This window comes from Coloeus monedula, assembly GCF_965178545.1.
Source record: "Coloeus monedula genome assembly, chromosome: 6".
NCBI lineage: Eukaryota > Metazoa > Chordata > Aves > Passeriformes > Corvidae > Coloeus > Coloeus monedula.
Window position 1 is genome coordinate 32904346 of NC_138786.1, and position 19485 is coordinate 32923830.

The 19485-nt window shown below is 34.4% G+C and overlaps 1 protein-coding gene across 9 annotated transcripts in view; it reads right to left on the reverse strand.

Moving 5' to 3' along the window:
• RYR3 (ryanodine receptor 3) overlaps positions 1-19485 on the reverse strand; it is a 201631-nt gene that overhangs the window by 102875 nt on the left and 79271 nt on the right. For all 9 annotated transcript variants that reach the window (XM_082283494.1, XM_082283492.1, XM_082283493.1 and 6 more), the window contains exons 15-32: positions 19269-19364; positions 18400-18518; positions 15831-15964; positions 14981-15222; positions 13701-13893; positions 11789-12005; positions 11476-11580; positions 10952-11055; positions 10453-10536; positions 9024-9183; positions 8550-8697; positions 8248-8453; positions 7411-7585; positions 5741-5949; positions 4399-4583; positions 3701-3737; positions 3170-3330; positions 2448-2613 (exon numbers count right to left, since the gene is read on the reverse strand). In XM_082283494.1, the coding sequence (XP_082139620.1) occupies positions 2448-2613; positions 3170-3330; positions 3701-3737; positions 4399-4583; positions 5741-5949; positions 7411-7585; positions 8248-8453; positions 8550-8697; positions 9024-9183; positions 10453-10536; positions 10952-11055; positions 11476-11580; positions 11789-12005; positions 13701-13893; positions 14981-15222; positions 15831-15964; positions 18400-18518; positions 19269-19364 (2741 nt within the window). The remainder of the gene's footprint in view (positions 1-2447; positions 2614-3169; positions 3331-3700; positions 3738-4398; positions 4584-5740; positions 5950-7410; positions 7586-8247; positions 8454-8549; positions 8698-9023; positions 9184-10452; positions 10537-10951; positions 11056-11475; positions 11581-11788; positions 12006-13700; positions 13894-14980; positions 15223-15830; positions 15965-18399; positions 18519-19268; positions 19365-19485) is intronic.

The following is a 19485-nucleotide window of genomic DNA, read 5'->3' on the forward strand; positions in this document are numbered from 1 at the left end:
AAAACAGTTTTCTCAGAACTATGACTATGGGCATAGACAAAATAATATAGGGCTGGGTATGTACATTCCAAACTTTTTGATAAGTAAAAAAACTACAATCCCAAATCCAGAGAAAAAAGTCATTCTGTTCCTCTTGATGTATTGGGTTTTCTTCTGAATATCACCATGGCGTTCAATAGTTAGATCAAGAACTACAGAAAAATTCATTTCCTCTCTTAAATATGTTGAACTGTAGGCCTTTTAAAATGAAAACAGCATACAAATATTGTGCTTCTATTTCAGTTAAGTAAATTGAAAAGTGCATGCAAACTGTCATAAGACTAGAATAATTACCTAGATAAGAAAAATATCAATCATTTGTGGCAATTTGAGTGAAAGATTTGATTTATTATATTTTAAACGTCTTTATTGTAAAAATATTCAAGACATGGAAATGAAAACTACATAATACAATTTTCATTACTGTCAAAAAAGGAGAGAATATTTAAATTACTCAAAATAAGCAAAAATTGAAAAATATTTCACCCTTAATTGTAACAATCTTGTTGGAATATACTGTTTTATATCTATAGAAAGTGCTGGGTATTCTCATTTTTCAGCAGAGCAGGTGCTAACAGGTTTATTGGAAAAGTATTTCCTAAAACAACTTCAGGTATTTTTCCATGAAAAACAGAAGAAAGAGAGAAGAAAATATGGTATATTCTGAGATAATTTTAAATTTAGTACCAGGAAAATGGTTATATTAATTGCAAGTCATATAAGGAAAAACCTGAAAGTGTTTTTTACACCAAATTCAGTAACATCCATCTTTTACATCTATCTTTTCATATATCTCCTTGCAAGATAAGAACAGCTAAAGGCTGTCTGTTGCAGTGGCTAAGTTCACTTTACACCCCACAAGTTACCCTAAAAGTGGTCTCTCCTTACAACACCGTGCTAGAAAGTTCTTCCTTTGTCTAGATTCTGCTGGTCACTGGCCCTCTCCCCGCTCCCATCCCTTTTCCCATTGGCCCCTGTTATGTCACTCAAGCTTGCCTCTGCCCCCGAGCCCTCAGACTATCGGTTTTGGATGCTCTGCCCGCCTTTGGGAGTTTTCGATAAAACGGCGTGGGCGTTCAGTTTTGGGTTCTTCTTGCCTCTGTTCCCTTTGGGGTGTTGCCATTAAACACCTCGGAACTGCACGCAGAGAGCCCCTCTCGCCCCTCTGTCTCCAGCTGAGGCACAGACCGTGGGTGTGAGCGGCTGTTCGCAGCCCCTGCGCAGGGGAGATGGGGGGCACGCGTAGGCGCTGGCAGAGCGCCGCCTGAGCGGTGCATGGGGACCCAGCAGGGACAAACGCGGCACCGACCCACCAGAGCCCTCCTTCCATAGCTGTCCATGAAAAAAACCACAAAAATCCAGCACAAAGAAACACACCAAAGTTTCGTGGGCTTGCTCAGGAGCTTTCATATTGATTTGTATCTAGTTACAAAAACAACAAAGTAGGGCCTAAGCACTTTAATTGCCTGTTTTCTTTTCCCAGGGTGTTGACATTCAGCATTGGCCCAGCATGGCACTGAAGTTATTAACCACTATTACAAAATATTCCAAATTTGCAATTACTAAATAACCTACCACCCCCATTCACAGGCTGTGTGCAACACTGCCAAATCCATTTTCAATGGAGTCAGTATAAAAGTTCCATTAAATTCAGTTAAATAACATTTCAGTTTTGTCTGTACTATAGATTTTGGGAGGGTTGACATAGAAGAAAGCAATGAATTGTTGCTAACGCTGGACAGCCTCTTCCACAGTGGGTGCTTTAGTATGTTCAACTGATCTTACTAAGAGGAAATCTCAACAATCTGGTGATGAAAACTTCTGTCAACTACCGATCCATTTGCATAACAACCCCATGTTTTGAGGATATTAATAGTGATTAGAGCCCACCCCACTTACTTTAGCTTTGTGTATTAATGCATATTTGAATTTTAGGTTTTGAAACTTATCAAATCACAAGTTCTCCAAATCAGAGCTATCTGCAGAAGACACACACCCTGATAATAACGAACTAAATTTTTCTTCTCAGTTCGTATCAAAAATTACTATATCTAAAGTCTACTTTTGACCTTCTGCTAGTTTGAATATTTATTTCCCCTTTATTGCATAACAGATTCAGTTGAAAAAAAATTTAAAGCATTAACATCATAAGTCAAGATTCCTAACCACACAAACGGAGATGTAAAAAAATATTTATCTAAACATGTCTGCCAGTTGTCCTTCCTAAACATTTGAAACAACTCAAAAAACAGACCCTTACAAAAGCGTGAGAAAAAGAGGGATAAACCAGAATGATATAGGAAAGCATGTTATCATAACCCAAATGGCGTTCGGTTAGATTTCTGAAAAAGAGAAATAACATCAAAACAAGCAGCTTACTAGACAGCTTCCTGAAAATCTGATAATACCTGATAACAAGTGCCAAGCTCTCTTCCATTGGCTGTGAATGACACCATTCCAGTAGCCAGGTCAACAAAGCATCCAATTTCTATATCAACATTACTGCGACCTGATCTCTGGGAATTAGCAATTATGTCTCCTCCCCAAACCATGTAGCAGTTGCTGCGCTTCACACTGAAAGGACAGCAAGAGCAAAGTATAGGTCACATTGAACTTGGTAGAGATACACTTTTCAATGGAAGAATACTTAGAGATCCTCAAAGGTACTTGTTGTGCTATTAGTTTGTTTGCTCATTAACAAACCTTTTTTTTTTTGTAATCTTTCATTATCATCTTGGGTAAGGGATCAGACTAAATCAGACTTTTTTTTTTCCTTTTTTATAGTTACTAAAGAATTTCACAGGTTTCTGTGTGCACTTAAAAGTTACAGTAAAACAAACAAGTTTGTCAACCAGGAGTAAATATAGATTCTAAATGAAAGAAGCTTCTTTCACTTAAAATTCTTTCCAAAATAAACATTCTTTCCAACAGAACATTAATGATAAATTCACTTTAACATGTCTACGTAAAAGACTTTCATATAAAAATGTGCACAGAAAACTCATACTCCGTAATCAATTTTCTTATTAGTTTAAATTAATATTTAAAATATCATCAAGCTTGCAAATATCTGACTTTTAAAAAACAGTATTAAAATAAAAACTTTAATAAGCGATAAATAATTCCATACCTTTCATGAACTCTGCCTCTCTCATCACCTAAAGTAACTGTCACTGTACAATTTTTATTTAGGTCAAAATTCTCACTGTAAAAATGATAGTCGGGTGTTACCCAGCCAACCCAAACACAGGATGGGTCTTGGCCAGCAAATATCCGTAATGAGTAAAAATACTGAAAGGAGGAAAAGAGCATATTAGTAATAAAATTCTAAAGTACTTTATCAAGGAATACTCAAATAGTGATTGAAAAAACCCTCTCCTATATGTCAAACTTTAATAATAGTAATTCACATTCTTTTAATAGGTCATTTAAAATACTCTAAAATTAAAAAAACAGACTAGTGTTTTAATATGGTGAGGTTTGTGTTTACACAAGTTGCAAGTCATGCGACTCTGGACATCATTATTTATAAACAATGTTATATCATAGAAAGTTATTTAAAAGGTTTCTTTCAATGGACCAATTTCTAATGAACATGCTGCCACAACTAAATCTACTTCACAGCGTTCAAAGAACTAAGCATCTCAACATATTTACTTACCGTAGTAGAAAGAGGAGCAACTTCTTGGCTATGCTTTCTAGAGATAAAGGAAAATCAGTAAATAAGTTAAAAAAAAAAAAAAAAAAAAGAGTAGTAAAAAATCTAGTCATTATTAGGCTAAGTATACATACAAGCTAAATAATGTTTGCTTGGTACTGAGTATGCATTAGCAAAGACTGTACAGGATACAAATATACAAGTAAAATAGTTGATTGCAGTTAAGGTAGAGTGGGAGAAGAGGCAGATTTACAGCTGTTTAGTAAAGATGGCGATAACTCTGAAAGGTGCTGGACTCAGTAATACCTGGTGTCTTTAAAAACCTGTCCCACAATCTTTTTTCTTTTAATGAACTAGGGACTTTTCCAACAATGAACTATTGGAACAATAATGTCGATGAGCAATAGCCCAGTGGGCAAAAGACTGAGCTGGTTTTCTAGCCTAGCTTTTGCAAAGCCCAACAATTCAGAAAGAATGGAGCTGCTTAGCAATGAAGATCCATAAATCCTGATGCACGTCTTTAGAAAAGGCTCTAAAACCATCAAGAATAAAAAAAAAATCACAGTAACATGCCTTTTATGGTAATCTGTGCTTAGACCAAGAAAAAGTATGAAAATTTTACTGTACTATAATAAAGAGTAATAGAACAGAATACTTTTACACTGAAATTATGAAATAGGATAACTAAACCCAAGTCCAACCGTTTTTGGAAAACATCGGATGAGGCATTTTCCACACCCATGCCGAAGTTGAATGATGAGTGGAACTCAACGGGCATACTCAAACGACAATATATCATGTCTGAATTGCTGTTCTGTGTGCCAAATGTTTTGTGAGTAACTTTTAACCGAGGTGGGCTCTCAATGGTTCCATCAATTCTCCATATCTAAAAATAACAGAAATATTTTAAAATAATACTATCCAAAAAATGCCAAAAACTTCCATAAGCAACTAGAGGATGAGAAGATTGAAAGAGCCAACTTAAATTTTTCATGATTAATTATCTTCAAAACTATGCACTTTGTTCTCTGACATTGAATTTAACCTGAAGAGCAAGGGAAGCAACAGATTCAATATATCCTGACCACAGTAAGTATTTTCAAGATGTTCCATACAGGAGTAAAAAATAAAAGTTTATATTTTATTAAACTAATTCACTTTGATTACACAGGTCACTGAAAAACTGCGTCACAAGAATCAGTAGTTTTCTACCACCGATGATAAGAAATATCAATTCAGTTTGTTCATATGATCATTATGCACTCTGAGTCTGATATTACTTTCCCTTGTGCTGAAAAAGTGAGTAAGCTTTCAAAGTCAGAGATAGGAACATTTCAAAAACTTTAAAAAGACAGGAATAGTGATGAAAAAATTCTGATAAAATGAAAAAAATGCTGAGATCATTTAGCTGGAATTCAATGAAATTTATTTTGCTTAAGAAGGAAATATTCAGAGACAAGTACTAGAGAATAATTGACTACACCTAAATTAAAGTAAATGGCCTAGAGAGATTATAGTAAAAAATCTCAGGAATTCAAACATATCATTTTGGAATATATGAATATGGAACATTTTATATTTTAAAAAGGCTATATTATTCTGCTCTAGGATACATAAGTTAGGGAGTTTTTTAATTCCTATCACTGGTGAGTCAAGGAACAATCTGCGACACCACGGGTACTCTTAGATATCCTCAGGCTTCAGCTGAACAATACAGAAAAATGTATAGTAGAGAAGGTTTTAAAAGTGAAAGTACATGTAAGATACAATAAAAAAACCCCAACATAACTAACATGTTTCCAGTAGCTGACCACAACATAAATTAGTAAGCCATATAATAAACTAGATAGGTATATCCATAGGAATCCATACTGCCATAAATGAAACTGAAGATAGACAAGATCATCTGGAATTATCTAAGAGTGACTTAATAGAGTTATATGACAAACTATCTGATGACAGTAAGTATTAGTAAGGGTTTAATGTCTCAGCTTGCTAAACAAACAGTCATTGAGCAGGTGTCTCCCTAATATGTAATGTTACCTTAATGTGAGGATGATTTTTTGGCACATTGACAAATGTTGGTAACCGTTTACTAAACCACATAGCAACATCTCGGTTCATGTTAACAGCAAAAGGTTCAAAACCTTCTTGAAGGCCACACATTGTGTAATACTTGAATGTACTGGCATCCATTCCAAGGTTCATGCGACCAATCTGAGATAGGCCCAGTGCACAAACTGGAACAAAACCTAAAAAAACAAAAAACCAAACTCAACTCAACAGTAACTTAGTTTAAAACCATTTAGTTTAAAACCAGGCATTGTTTATTTTCAATCCATCTATTGTGAGCTAAACTTTAGCTCCTACAAGTAATGCACATGAAGTGATAACAGTAGCAAGGATTTAAAGCTGCCTTAAATACTAGTGTCCAAGTTCAATATAATTGCTACCCAAACCCCTGAGGACTTAGGCACTATCCCATTTAATGTGTTATCTTTCTTACTTTAGACTAATAAACATGGCTTTATGCAATGAGCTGGACACTGGAAGCCAACCTTGTCTACATCAAAGTTATTAACAAAAGGTAAGTATGGTCTCTGAGAGCACCAAGTTTCCATAAGGACTTTGAGATGAGGTTCAGGTACACTTGCTTAAAATTTACTTTATCATCAGTAGCTACAATTTTTTTTGCCAGCCTTCATTTCTCCATCATTCACAATGGACAAATACATACTCTTATAACACTAGCATTCTTTATGACTCAACTTTTTGATCACCAGATACCTTTAGACAGGGGTGAAAGGCTGTTGACTTATTTCACCATTTCCCAAGAAACAGAATTTGGAGCAAGATTAGGGAAAAGCCAACAGTACAACCTCTAAAGGAGAAATTTTTTCTCCTAAACTTCAAGACTCCAGAACAGCTTTGTTAAGGCTGTCCTGTATTCTCTACCTTCAGAAAAACTCTATCAATGATAAGATCAAAGAAGGGCAGTGAGCAACTGCAAAGTTTTCCAGCAATTACTAACGGGTATGAAGCCATTACTGGTTGGAGGAGATACACTTACAAAGAAAATATCAATGAAAACATAAAGCAAAACAGTTTTAAAATATTCCCAATCTCCTTTACTACAGTCATGTAGATACTACATTTTGAAAAAGCAAAGGCAAAAAACAGAAGAGGAAAAATATCCCAGAAAAAATGAGAAATTTGGCTAAGTTATGAATGGGACAGAGAAAAAACCAACAAATTAGACTCAAGTTATGCTGCAAAGATCTGTTCTTTTGATGCAGACTCTCACCACACAGTACTCAATTTGTCCTTCACAGACATGAACATAGTACATTTATGCTCCAGTGAGATTATCAGAGCCTACATTTTCAGGTTTTGGAAATTTTTCAGGGTGCTTATTATTACCACTTCTTCTTTGCACTGAAGTCCAGAGAGAAAGGCTAGCAACAGTGAGAAAATTTATCCACTCGGACTGCTGAAACCCCATTAATGTGGTTAAAGGAAAAAAGAAATTAAATTTGTGCCACATAAGCACTCTCAAAATAAATTTTTATGAAGTTAGTGTACAGCACAGTCTGAAGGCTCACATCAGTGAAATATGATTTCTCAGCTCTCTGAGTCATTATGACAGTCTAGTTTTTCTGCTTGTTGTATTGTTTTGTCTTCTAATAACCATGTGACTTTAAAAGGGAAATTACCATTTTCTATTCCAAAGTCAGCAAATGCAAGTTCTGAACCTTTACTGGTTATAAGCAACTCTCCATTTAGAGTAAAGATGATTGACTTGTCATCCAGGTTTATCATACAACCAACCACATCTCCTGGTTGCCAGCTTCGTCCAAAGAATCCACTGCCTTGATGCCAACACTGGCCCTAAATAGAAAACCAAGTAAATAAACACAGTGCTAAAATTAAAAGTTAAATACAAAATAAATAAAGAAACCCAAATATTTTATTTTCTAGGATCTCAAAGTAATTTGCAAGCAGTTCTTATTACGACTTTTGCCTTAGAGATAACAGAGACATAGAGCAACTAAGGCACCCTAACTTCAGCTATTTGCAACCTGGTAACTACTGTTCACCGGATTGAACTTCTTACATGCAGGGTCATTATTATCATTCTGGTCCTTTAGGAGTCAAGCTTGGGAGGAAAGGATGTGCAAAAAGCAGAAAAGACAGAAAAAGAAAAACACAACTGTGGTTCTCTCAGTTAATGAAGAACCTTTCTTTGATTTTTGTAAAACACAACTTATAAAAAAATGGAAGTGAATGCTGTATCTCTATAGTTATGACAGACTTCTGTACTTAGTTGGGTATAGCCTAGGAAGATACATATAAATCAACACTTCTTTGTTAGCATAATCTCATTACCAGAACCAAAATGGGGGTACTATACAGCATTAAACAGAGCTCAGAGATATCTTTATATGAATCAAAAGTATTCCAGTAGTTGATGTGGAGTACACAGAGGAAACCTATCCTGTAGTTCCCTGTCTATCCTGTTCATAAATCAAAAGAGGTAAAGGTGTACTGACTTTGCTTCCTTCAAATACAAATGCTTGGTCATCAGCTCCCAGCTCTACGTCAGGTCGACAGCCTGGTCTGGCCCAGCCAACACGCATATCTCCACCTGTCACAGCTTCAAACTCAAAGTACCACTTTCCAGACTTCACTGCATAGGATTGTTCTACTCTGAAAAATCGTATCTTGTCGATGCTGACTTTTTCCACTGTCTGGTCAGCTGTAAAAATAAACAGAGAAAAATACCACTTTTAATAATAGAATGAAACTATAAATGTCACTAAAAAAGGCCATGATTCTTACTGAAAATACATACCTATCTCTTGGTCAGATGGCTCAATACTATAACCATAGCCTGCAAATGTTCTAATAGCTTCACGGAGGCTATCTCTGTTTGATTTTTTAGTACGTTCATCTAATAATGCATATGGCACTAGCCGAGGATTACGTTTGTTCTTAAGATCCTGAAAGAGATTATAAAAGACAATGAGAAGCAAAGTCTGTTTAGACACCACAAAGACTTTGCCTAATGAGACAGAGTGGAATCCTGTAAACATTATAGAAGAGAAACAGCATTGATGAAGAAGAGTTCTATGCACCGTCCAAGTCTGATAATCCTCTCAAAGCTGGCAGGGCTTCTTTTCCTGCTCCCCACCCCCTCTGGCTTTTCCAGATATTTCAAGACATTCAGTATTTATCATCTTAACTAACACTCCCTCCCAAATGATGTTCTAGAATACAAAATACCACATTCTTTACTTATTCCAAATGCATGTAAAAAAGTTCCTACCTGCTGAATGCCATAGGTCCATCCTTGCTTTATTCTGTCTTTTGCCCAGACATTATGTGCATTTTCTGCTAGTTTGTCAACTAGAAATTCTTGAGAAGGTAACAATTTCACTTCAGAAAGATCAAGAGGGGCAGGTTTATATCCATTTGACATCATATAACTGTAAGTCAACAAAGCAAAATAGAGAGTCAGGATATCCCAGGTATGGTATTTAAATCTTTCTACGAGGCAGACATAGGTTTGAAGTCATTTTCTCCACTTTTCAATCTCCTAGTCTCCCATTCCTTTGCAAAAACCTTGCATTGTATTTGGTCATTCACTAGGATATAAATTGCATTCTAGCAGACAGTCTCATGTTCCACCTACTTGCACAATAGCTAATTAAATGTGACTCAGATCCATATATGCATGCCTAAATGGTTGTTACAAAGCAACAAAATTGTTATTGAATGAGTACTTGTAATATCTTTTTTATATTTTTCATTTCAACATTTCAAGTAATTTCTATTTTAGAGATCTCTATGACGAATTCTTATGAAACTCTTTTATACATTATTAAGCATGGTATTTTAGTTCACTATTCTGTAAGGACTGCATTACCATTTTTTTCCAACAGAAAACATTTTAACTATTGTTCTTACCACTTTTTCACTGAATAAAAAGTTTAGTAATTTTTCAGCAGTAGCTATTATCTTCTACAACCCTTCCATATTACATAAGGACTACCTGCCCTTTTAGACATATGCAGACTCTCTTTTGCTCAAATCAAATAATTTCCATTCATTAGGATGTTTCATATAGGCAATAGGTATTTTACATTTACATAGACTGTTTGCAGTAGGAACCTTGAGAAAAGATCTTTTTTCCTTTTTCTAATTAATGTCATCACCTGGATCAAGAATACCATCTTCATGTCATAAAACCATATATTTTATTGCTCACTTTAAACAACTACCGTTGTTTCTCATGGATAAATTTCATTCAGGAATAAAAGACATCTGGTGGGTTAACAAACTGATGTGAAATGGCGAGTATCCTACTTGCTGTTTCTGTCTTCTACGGTAAAATGGTCAACCCTCTTTGAAGTAGGTACATTTACCATCATATGACTAGACTGTCCTGTACCATGAGGCAGAAAAGCACTGCAATGTTGTGTTTAACTTTGGAATCTATGTTCTAGGGTGATGTAACACTGCTACAATTGCCTGGTTTAAGTATGTGACTGTTTGTGTCTCTGAATAATTTCAGGAGGGGGTTCACAGCAGTTTTCACATTCCACAATCACCACAGGCAAGGCAGTGGCCTAACCAGAGATCTGTAAGACCTTATCAGGTATGGGGTTCACATCAAGTATTCTTTAAATGAACTTAAAACATTTTATATTTATAATAAATATTATAATATGCAACTGTTATCATAAGGTACATACTTTTTAGGAAGTTTGACTTTTTTAAGATCTTCCTCAGCTGCTGGATGAGCATGAACAATGTGACATCCAAGGGCCAAAAGGGTTCTGGCATAAAAATGGCATTATTAAAACACAACATTATAGTTGTCACGCATTGTATAAATACACAGAAAAAATTACATTTTAAAAACATGGAAGTAACCCAGAATAATGGTATTTTAAAACCCAGATATTTGATTTATCAGAAATCATAAATAAGTCATGTAAACACTAAAAAGGCATGAATCTATGACTTGAGATTCCTACCACTTTATTAAAACCAACAGGATCTGGTGGTGTTTTTTTCTTTGTATTTCTAGAGACAAAGTTTTTCGAAATCAGTATGATTGGGTTCCTGAGACTTCTAGCAAAGCTAGCAGAATGAGATATTTGAATGGTTTTTCAATCTTACAAATAATATGATGTGCTTGAATAAAAATAAAATTTAAAAAGTTTATTTTCTTTGATATTTAAATCTCACTTGAGGGTTTCAGTTGACATTTGTAGATTATAATTCTTCTCTGTCTCAGGCAGTTTTGAGAATTCCACGAGACAAGGATGATGCCTTTTATTGTCATCCCGTATCTGCAACAAAGTAACAGAAAAGGGTACTTTCCTGACAGAATCAAGAATCACAGTAAAAACCCAGTAAATTCTTTGCAGTAGTAAAGACAATATAAGCAATGCCATTTATCTTTGTTCAATGACAGCTACTCATAACTATATAAAGCTACTTTTCCCATGATTCATTTATAATGCACACTATAAATACTCCTCCATAACTAATGAAATAACAAAAACCAAGGAATTTGAGGAATTTGAATGTTTACAAAAGCCACCCAAAAGTTAATACCACTGTCTCCTTCCAATTTACATGGTCACCTGTTGTTGGTAATGTATAGACCACCTTACATACCCTGTTCAATATCCAAGTCTAGGTTTGGGCTGGTGGGAGACTTAACCTAATACAGGTGACTGTACCCAGACAGGTCATTCAAAACATACCTTGCCGTATGTCCAGCCCAGTTCTATTTTATTCATTCCCCACAGTTCATGGATATTTTCAGCTAGTTTGTCCCTGATCTTTTCAAGATGAAAAGGAAGGGCAATCTGAGAAAAGAGCATAACAATTTCAGAACTAAGAAGAGGTTCCAGTCACCACATTTGTATATCCAAGATCATCTAGATCAGTTAGTACATCACAACACACAATTGAAGAACTACTAAGAAAGAGGGAAGCTACCTTAGTTTTTATATTGTGAATTTAAATTCTGAACAGATATATATTATGGGTCCCATTATTGCAAACTTCACATACCTGACTGGTGTCTATTGGACAAGGGATAAAAGAAGCTTGTGAGAGAAATTGTGTTGTACCCAACAAATCCCTCACACCTTCAAAATCTCTTTTATATTCTTTGACTGGTTCCAGTTTCATCTTCTCTTTTGGAAGCAATGCTTCATAACAGGGAGCATAGCCAGCAGGAGGCAGAAATTTAAACTCTCCATGACGTCCACCCAACAAGAAACGAACTCTGTACAATTTTCAATGAAGCAATTAGACTCTTTAATAGTCAGCATATATTATCATTATGTATAAATATTTTAGAAATGTAAACATTTATTATATTGCCATTTACAAAAATGCAGGTGCGCTTCATGTTTTGGTAAATACCAAAGGGTTACCAAGCATTCATACTAGCAATACTATCAGTAAAACCCTCACCTACCCACTATTCTTTGAAAATTTGTTTTGAACAAAGCAAAAATAATTATTTAATTTGGTAGCATATTTAAATATTTCTCACTTAAAATCAAACAGTTGTAAGTTGTGAATTTTTTAATGGATTTAAGGGATTTGAAAACACAAATCTAATTTAAATTGGACTATTACTCTAAAAATACTATTGGGACTATTGAAACCTAACTTGAAAATTTTAAAGTTACTTCTCAGTCCACACATGCAGACAGTTGGCACATGTGAGAAATACCAACAAAACACTAAAATCATAATACTTTAAGAAAGCAAACAATATTATACTGAATATTACAATTGGGAATGAGTTCCAGAAGCATAACTAAGATTCCTTGTAAACCATTAAATTGTTCTTTTTCTCCACAGATATAGATTTTTCATATAAATTTAAGAGTATACCAGGAAAAACAACAAAGACAAAAGCTGCATACTTTGGTCCTCAAGAGGGCAAACTCTAGAGGTAAATAAACACAGAAATGCATAACAGAGCCTGTTATCTCTAGGAATTAGTCCCTACATGTCTTGTGATGGTGTGACCAGAAACCTATATGAATATTAGAACTACCAGATCAACATATCTTGTTTATGTTTTTAAAAAGAGGAGAAAAATTAAGCCCCCAGAACACCCTCCTTAACTCATGAACTCAGGATTCTCATGGAAAAACATTTTCTGTGGTAGTAACAGACACAGATGACAACATATACTTGCTATTAACATCAGCTACTGCAAACTACAGAGCAAAATGCTCTCACAAAATATAAAAGCAACATCAAATAAGAATGAAAAAAAAAGAAAATAATCACACCAGTTTTGGCAGATTTCTTACAGTAAAAAGTATTAATGCAGCTACATATAGTATGGCCACTCCAGGGGAATAAATGAAATTGATTTACTAAACCTTTCCCAACCCTCCTTTATTCTGTTTGATTCTACAGGAGATTTTCTGAATTCACTGAACATAGACAACAATATAAATTGAATGCAGTAAGTTTGAATCTCAGTATTTTAGCTATAGAAGAGGTAAGAAATGGGCAATATTAGTAAAGAGATTCCAAAGCTGCTTCTCATCAGTTCTGTTTTCTACTGTGAACACAGTATCAGTTTTCATGATGATTTAGATTTTTTTCCTCCCTTCTGAGAAAGCCAGTGAGAATTTTAATTAGTGCCAAATATGGTGCTATGTTTCTAACATGTTTTTTCCACTGATAATTGGAATGAAACAGAATTAATTTCCCCTAGGTCACCAAATGCCCATAAAATAATACTTTCCAGACACTGCCACTTAGTCAAATTGTTTACAGGCTCACATTTCACTTTTAAGCGAAATCATCACTGAACAAATCAGTAGTTTTCTGCCTTCTTCCAGCTGCTATTTGGACAGAACTGAAGCAACAAAGCAGAATAAATCATACTAGAATTTAGACAATATTTTGTGTGATAAGACAGCAAAGAAAACAATTAAGTTGTACTTACTTTACGCCTGCTGATAAGCTTACAACAGGGAAGAAAAACCCTTCTGTACTGAAGTTCTCAAACATTCCCTGTACAGGCTGTCCATTAATGCGGAATGAAATGCTGGGGACACCTAAATCCAAGCAGCAGCTAACCACATCATCAGACGCTAATAAATGCTGATTGACAGATGCTACCGCTCTGGGTACCCGACCTAGGATAAAGGCATTTAGTAATCATAAGATTTAAGCAGGCTTAATTTTTTAAAATTTTTTATTTGGCCATTTCTAATGGAGTATGTTACAGATGCCTCCCAGTCTTCTCCAGAAACAGATAATTTCTGACATTGGATAATTGTTCAATAGTGTTGAAATAAAATATTGAATTACATGTGTCTGTACACACATATTTTATACACAAAACCCTATGCTAGAACAATGCCAATATAATTGATAAATGAAACTCTCCGATTATGAATTGTTAGAATTAATGTCATAAAATTTACTTCAGTGTATTCATGTATGCTCTCCTTAAAAGACACCTTTTATTTGCATGGTCCCACTCTATTATTTTCAGAGCAGTTGAAGAATGCCTAGACACATATGGCATTTAAAGGCACTGAGAAATGTGTGGAAACTAAGGATTTTGCCTACGTGCCTTGAAAATTGCACATTAAACACAAGCCATAAATTGAACAAGCTAAAAAATAACCATTGTTTACTTTGCATGCAAGAGAAATCTGGAAGAAAAAATATGCTGGTTCATAACTAAAGGCTCTATACACAAGGACTAAAATGAGGAAGTTGGCAGTAGTGTAGCAATTATAATTTTTAATTGGCAAAACTGTCTTTTATTAAACTATTTATCAAAAATTCTAATTAAATTTATCAGCTCTATCAACAGATTTAAGAATAACTGTCATTTTCCTTCAACTGTAGATTAAAAGTAAAAGAATAATGCAAATGTAGATTCGTACAGAATTAATTTATCTGAGATCAATACATCCATTGAATTTGAACAGACAGAATTAAGTCAGTATTGATCTAGATCTGGAAAACTCCATTCTGTGATCAAAATCATGAAAATAGAAGTAATCTGCTAAAAAGTCTAATTGGTATAATTCAATATTGGCTAGCATCTCAGACAAGAAGTCTGATCTGAACTCCTAAATAACTTCATGAGAACCTGGAATTCTGAATGTAGCTCACTATAAAATAGCATGTTATGTATACAAAGGAATGGAAGGCAAAAGTAGGTAAATGCGAAATGTAAGAATAAGTGATAGCTCACAAAGCACTTACCAGACCACAGATGAAGGCCATCAAACCCAAAAGAGTAGAGGTCATCACCAACACCATTGCCTCCCCATCCTTCTCCACCTCCAGGATAGGGGGCATAACCTGAAGTAGAGGCCCATCCAACTCGTAAGTGGGTGGGTTCTGCCGTCAAGAATGGATCAACCTGATCAATTATTAACTCAAAGTACCACTTCTTGTACTGTGCAGAGCCCTCAGCAACACCCAAAAATATGTTTGGTCTTATGCTAAGAAAGAAAATGTAAGCCAGTTAGTGTAAACATAAAGTGTGACATATGAATTATATTGCTGTATAATTGTCAAATTCACTTTTCAAGTACAAGTGTAGATACCCACATTTTGCTTATAATATTTTAAAAAGTGACCCATTTTGTATAACTTAATAAAGCTGCTGTAGAATCATCTTCTAAGGTTGAGGTTCCATGCTTTGAAAAACTTACAGTCAAAAGAGAAATGACAAGATCATTTCCTAAAGTCAAAAAGCCAGGAGTGAGGTTGCCAGGAAATCAAGACCCTCTTAAAACACACAAGTTCACATAGTCTGTGCCCTGTTTTGACTCAGAAACAAGCAGCTTTCATATTCCCATTTTAGAACAGACCTGATTATAAATTAGCAAATTCTAGTTGAGCACAGGTTCCATACAAATGCCATATAGTTAGTAAAAATGGGTTTTTTTCAGAAGTTAATACGCAAGACATTATCACTTCCTAAAGTGTGTTTCTCAATATTGAAAGCTTTGGGATATTTCTTAGGTTACAGTATTTTATTCAATTAATTATCCAAGATATGGAAGTTCAATTTTTTCTGATATAATAGTAAAACATATCACTATACCTTGTCACATCATTAATCAAACGTGTTTGCAAAAGTAAGTCTCTTCTAGGCAGTAAATTGTCACAGATCAAATTTTGATTGGCACGGACTGCAACTCCATTACAGACACACAGAGAGCAAAGTACATCGAGAACCTTAAAAGAAAAATCAGAAGGAAGTCAGATAAAGGCAGCTAGCAGCATACACTATTATCCAGTTGTCAGCTTAATTTACATTAAGAATAGGCCTAGAGCAAGGAATATAATATACATTATCGTTTTCTGCATACTTTCCATATATATGGACTGAGTGTAGTCCGTACTACTGATAGAGGATACCAAACATTTGTGGAACATAAATTCAGAACACACGGTTTGAGAATGCCTAAAAAAATCTCCTTTAAGATTCCTTATTCTCATTTTGATCAAAAATAAAAAGCTGAAACAGCTGTATGTCAGCTCCTTACAACTTTAAATTAAATCTCATTAAAAATTAGAAATAGAAAATGTAATTCTTTGATAAATTTTCTGCCACCCAAAAAACTTCATGTGCAAAATTACTGGAAAATTCTCAATGGCAATTATCTGATTGCTTATGAATCTCTTCTGGAAAGAATGTTTTCAATTTGATAAATAATCCATTTATTTATCCATTATAAATAAATTATTATAAATTTATTCATTATAAAATGAAAAATGCTTAAAAATTTCACTATAAAGTAAAACAGAATTTCAGAAAGATGTTATTCTAAAACTTCAGATTTCCTTTTTATTTTGTGCTTGAGTCTGACAATTGAAAGAGACTGGTATCATTCTTCCAGAGTACTGGAGCAGGAGATTTTGGAAGAGAGAACAGTAACACAGTGTTGGTTAATGCTGAGTAACAAAGCTGCACACTTTCGCAAAAAACCAGAGAAGCTTAAATATGTACTTGACCTCTGACAGTCTTTGAGCAATGAGCCCAAATGATCTAAACTTCTACACATCATCTCCAAGACAAAGACATCATTGACTGTGTTATTACCATTGTACAACACCAGAAACAGCAGAATATAACTTTCATTTTAGCTACTCCTGTCATCTGACTAGTGAATTTAGCACAAATCCATCATCAGCAGCTTACGCTGTTTAAGCTAATATATTAGCTTAAACGCTTTTCTACGTCCCAGCCCATGCAGTTTCTTTTCTACCATCTCTGCTATTGGGCAGAAACCATCTAGAAGAAGGATAGAGGTAATTATTTAAAAAAACACATAAACTCTGACCAGCACTCAGCTGTAAAGCATCTTAGTAACATTAATGATTACCAGCAACTCAGACCTTACATGTAAAATGTTTAAATTATCTATTTCTGACAGAAGGCTTTTAATTTAAAAAGTCCTTCAAATCAATAATTTCTAGGACTATATTGCTTATTAATATTAGTGTTTCTTATTTTCTAAATCTCAACAGACTTTCTAATCTAGGAGGAGAACAAGATACACTGTGGAATAACAGATAAATTAATTTCTTCCCACTCTTCATTACTTTCAAAGACACTAAAAGTGGAAATGCACAAATCCATATAATTCTTCTCCTGTGTACATTTTCTTTTTCTGCTCTAAGCACTCACTATAAGATGTATATTAAGATGTTTCAGACAAAAGGTTCTTTGTAGGTGACTGGCATATCTCAGTAATCTTGCTAAGAGCTATAAATAGTAAGATAAACTTACTTCTGAAATTTCAACTTTTTTTCTTATGCTTGCTTGTATCAGTTCATACTCCTTAACCATGCTTAAAAATACTTTTCTCCTTAATGTATCTATAGTTGGTTAGGTTCTCTGTACTAGTGATTTACATGAGAAGGTAATTTCAGCTCACTAAAACTTTTTCTGTTCTTCCTCGAGGTTATCAGTCTTTCAAATAAAATTTTAATTGAGGAAGGAAACTCACATCAGAAAATCACACAAAAACCTATATCTTCGTCTGTGTTGTGATGTCATCCTGGTCGCAGCCAGTAACTCTGTTCACCTTCTTCTATCATAATAATTTGCATATTGATGTCTAAATTAATTTCATCCAGTATTTCTTCTGGAAACTCAGGGGTTTTTTCTTTCTTCAGAACACCTGTGTTTTCAGATATTTGGATTATTTTTCTGATTTCTCAATTTATTTTTTTCTTTTCTGCTACTATTATTATTACTCAAATTAGGAATGACTTTGCAGGATATAGTTCTCTATACCTGTGGATACAATGGTAGTCCACTGCTTCTGCAGAGCCCTGAACCACAAAGCAAGCTACTCTGCCCACTTTCTTACAGCCACCAGAACACTTCATTTCTCATCAAATCCAATGTTCTGACTGGTTACCAATATTTCTTAACTGTTTACTTCTCATACATATTTTTGGTATTTGAAAATTGCTGAAAAGCAATTATATATTAAACATTCTTTTAATCTCAACAAAGAAATTTTGCATATGTACTTTAAGGTTATTTTATTCTTTTAAAGGTACTACAATCACATTTTTTCATGTAGACATTTCTCACTTTTTTCCCCCCACAAATTATTGTAAGAATAACATTACATCCTTAGTTTTTCCAAACATACCTTGTAATTGCGCCCATGTTTATCCAACAGTGAAATAATGGATTTTATGTGTTCTTCAGATATTAGATTTAAAGCTTCTGGGCTTTCAATCAAGATGCAGTGCAACACTTCCAAAATACCTATATGAAGGCCAGAGAAATAATGTTGCCATTAAATCACCTGCACCACTGAACACAATCTAAAAGCTCAGTAAATGAGTATCTTACAAGATGCTGTGTTGTCTCTGGTGTAAAAAGAGAATGAAAACACTTCTAAGGAATATTTATAAGAATATGGTACGTTACGAATAAATGCATAATAAAAATGTTAATTTCTATTTTCTTTTGAAAATAGTCACAATTTTAAAACCACTTGAGAAATCTGCAAGTTTAGTTCCTTCTTTTCAATGGAAGAGGTAAAGGTTTTAATAGGGAGCACCATATAGTATATACATATTTTGTAGAATATTCCACTGTAAAAAAACCACCTATAATCTATATCTGTATGGGGTTTGTATGCATGCTCACAAATCAGTGTTATTTCATGGTACACTACTCTTGATACTGTTTGACCCAATCCCTTAATTCATCAGAGTTATGTTCAACATTGACTGGATGTAGTATTGCACATAATAAATGTATTGAACCAAAAAAAAGCCACAAAAATGTCTCTTCAAATGTATTATTTTCTCAATTAAAACAAACAACAACAACAAAAAAAAACAAACAAAAAAACCCCAAAACACCAAACTACCAAAAAAAACCCACAAAAAAACAAAACAAAAAACCCCAACCACCCAAAAAAAACCCCCAAAACAAAAAACCCCAAACCCCACCAGTGTATTTGTTTTCTAACTGATAGTTAATTTACGTTGTAAAAGTGAGTCTCACCTGAGGAAGATTCTAATCTGTCCAATTTACTGATCAGCCAATCAAGGTTACTGGAAAATTGAGCACAGTTGTTTCTGTTGCCACGAATGAGAGCAGCTGGAAAAAAAACACAGGGTATAATTTTATAACAGGAGATTTCAATTTTAAATCACCAATGTTTATCATATGTATTTTTAAACAATTTTTTGGGTAGCTCCATAAAACAATGAACAGACAA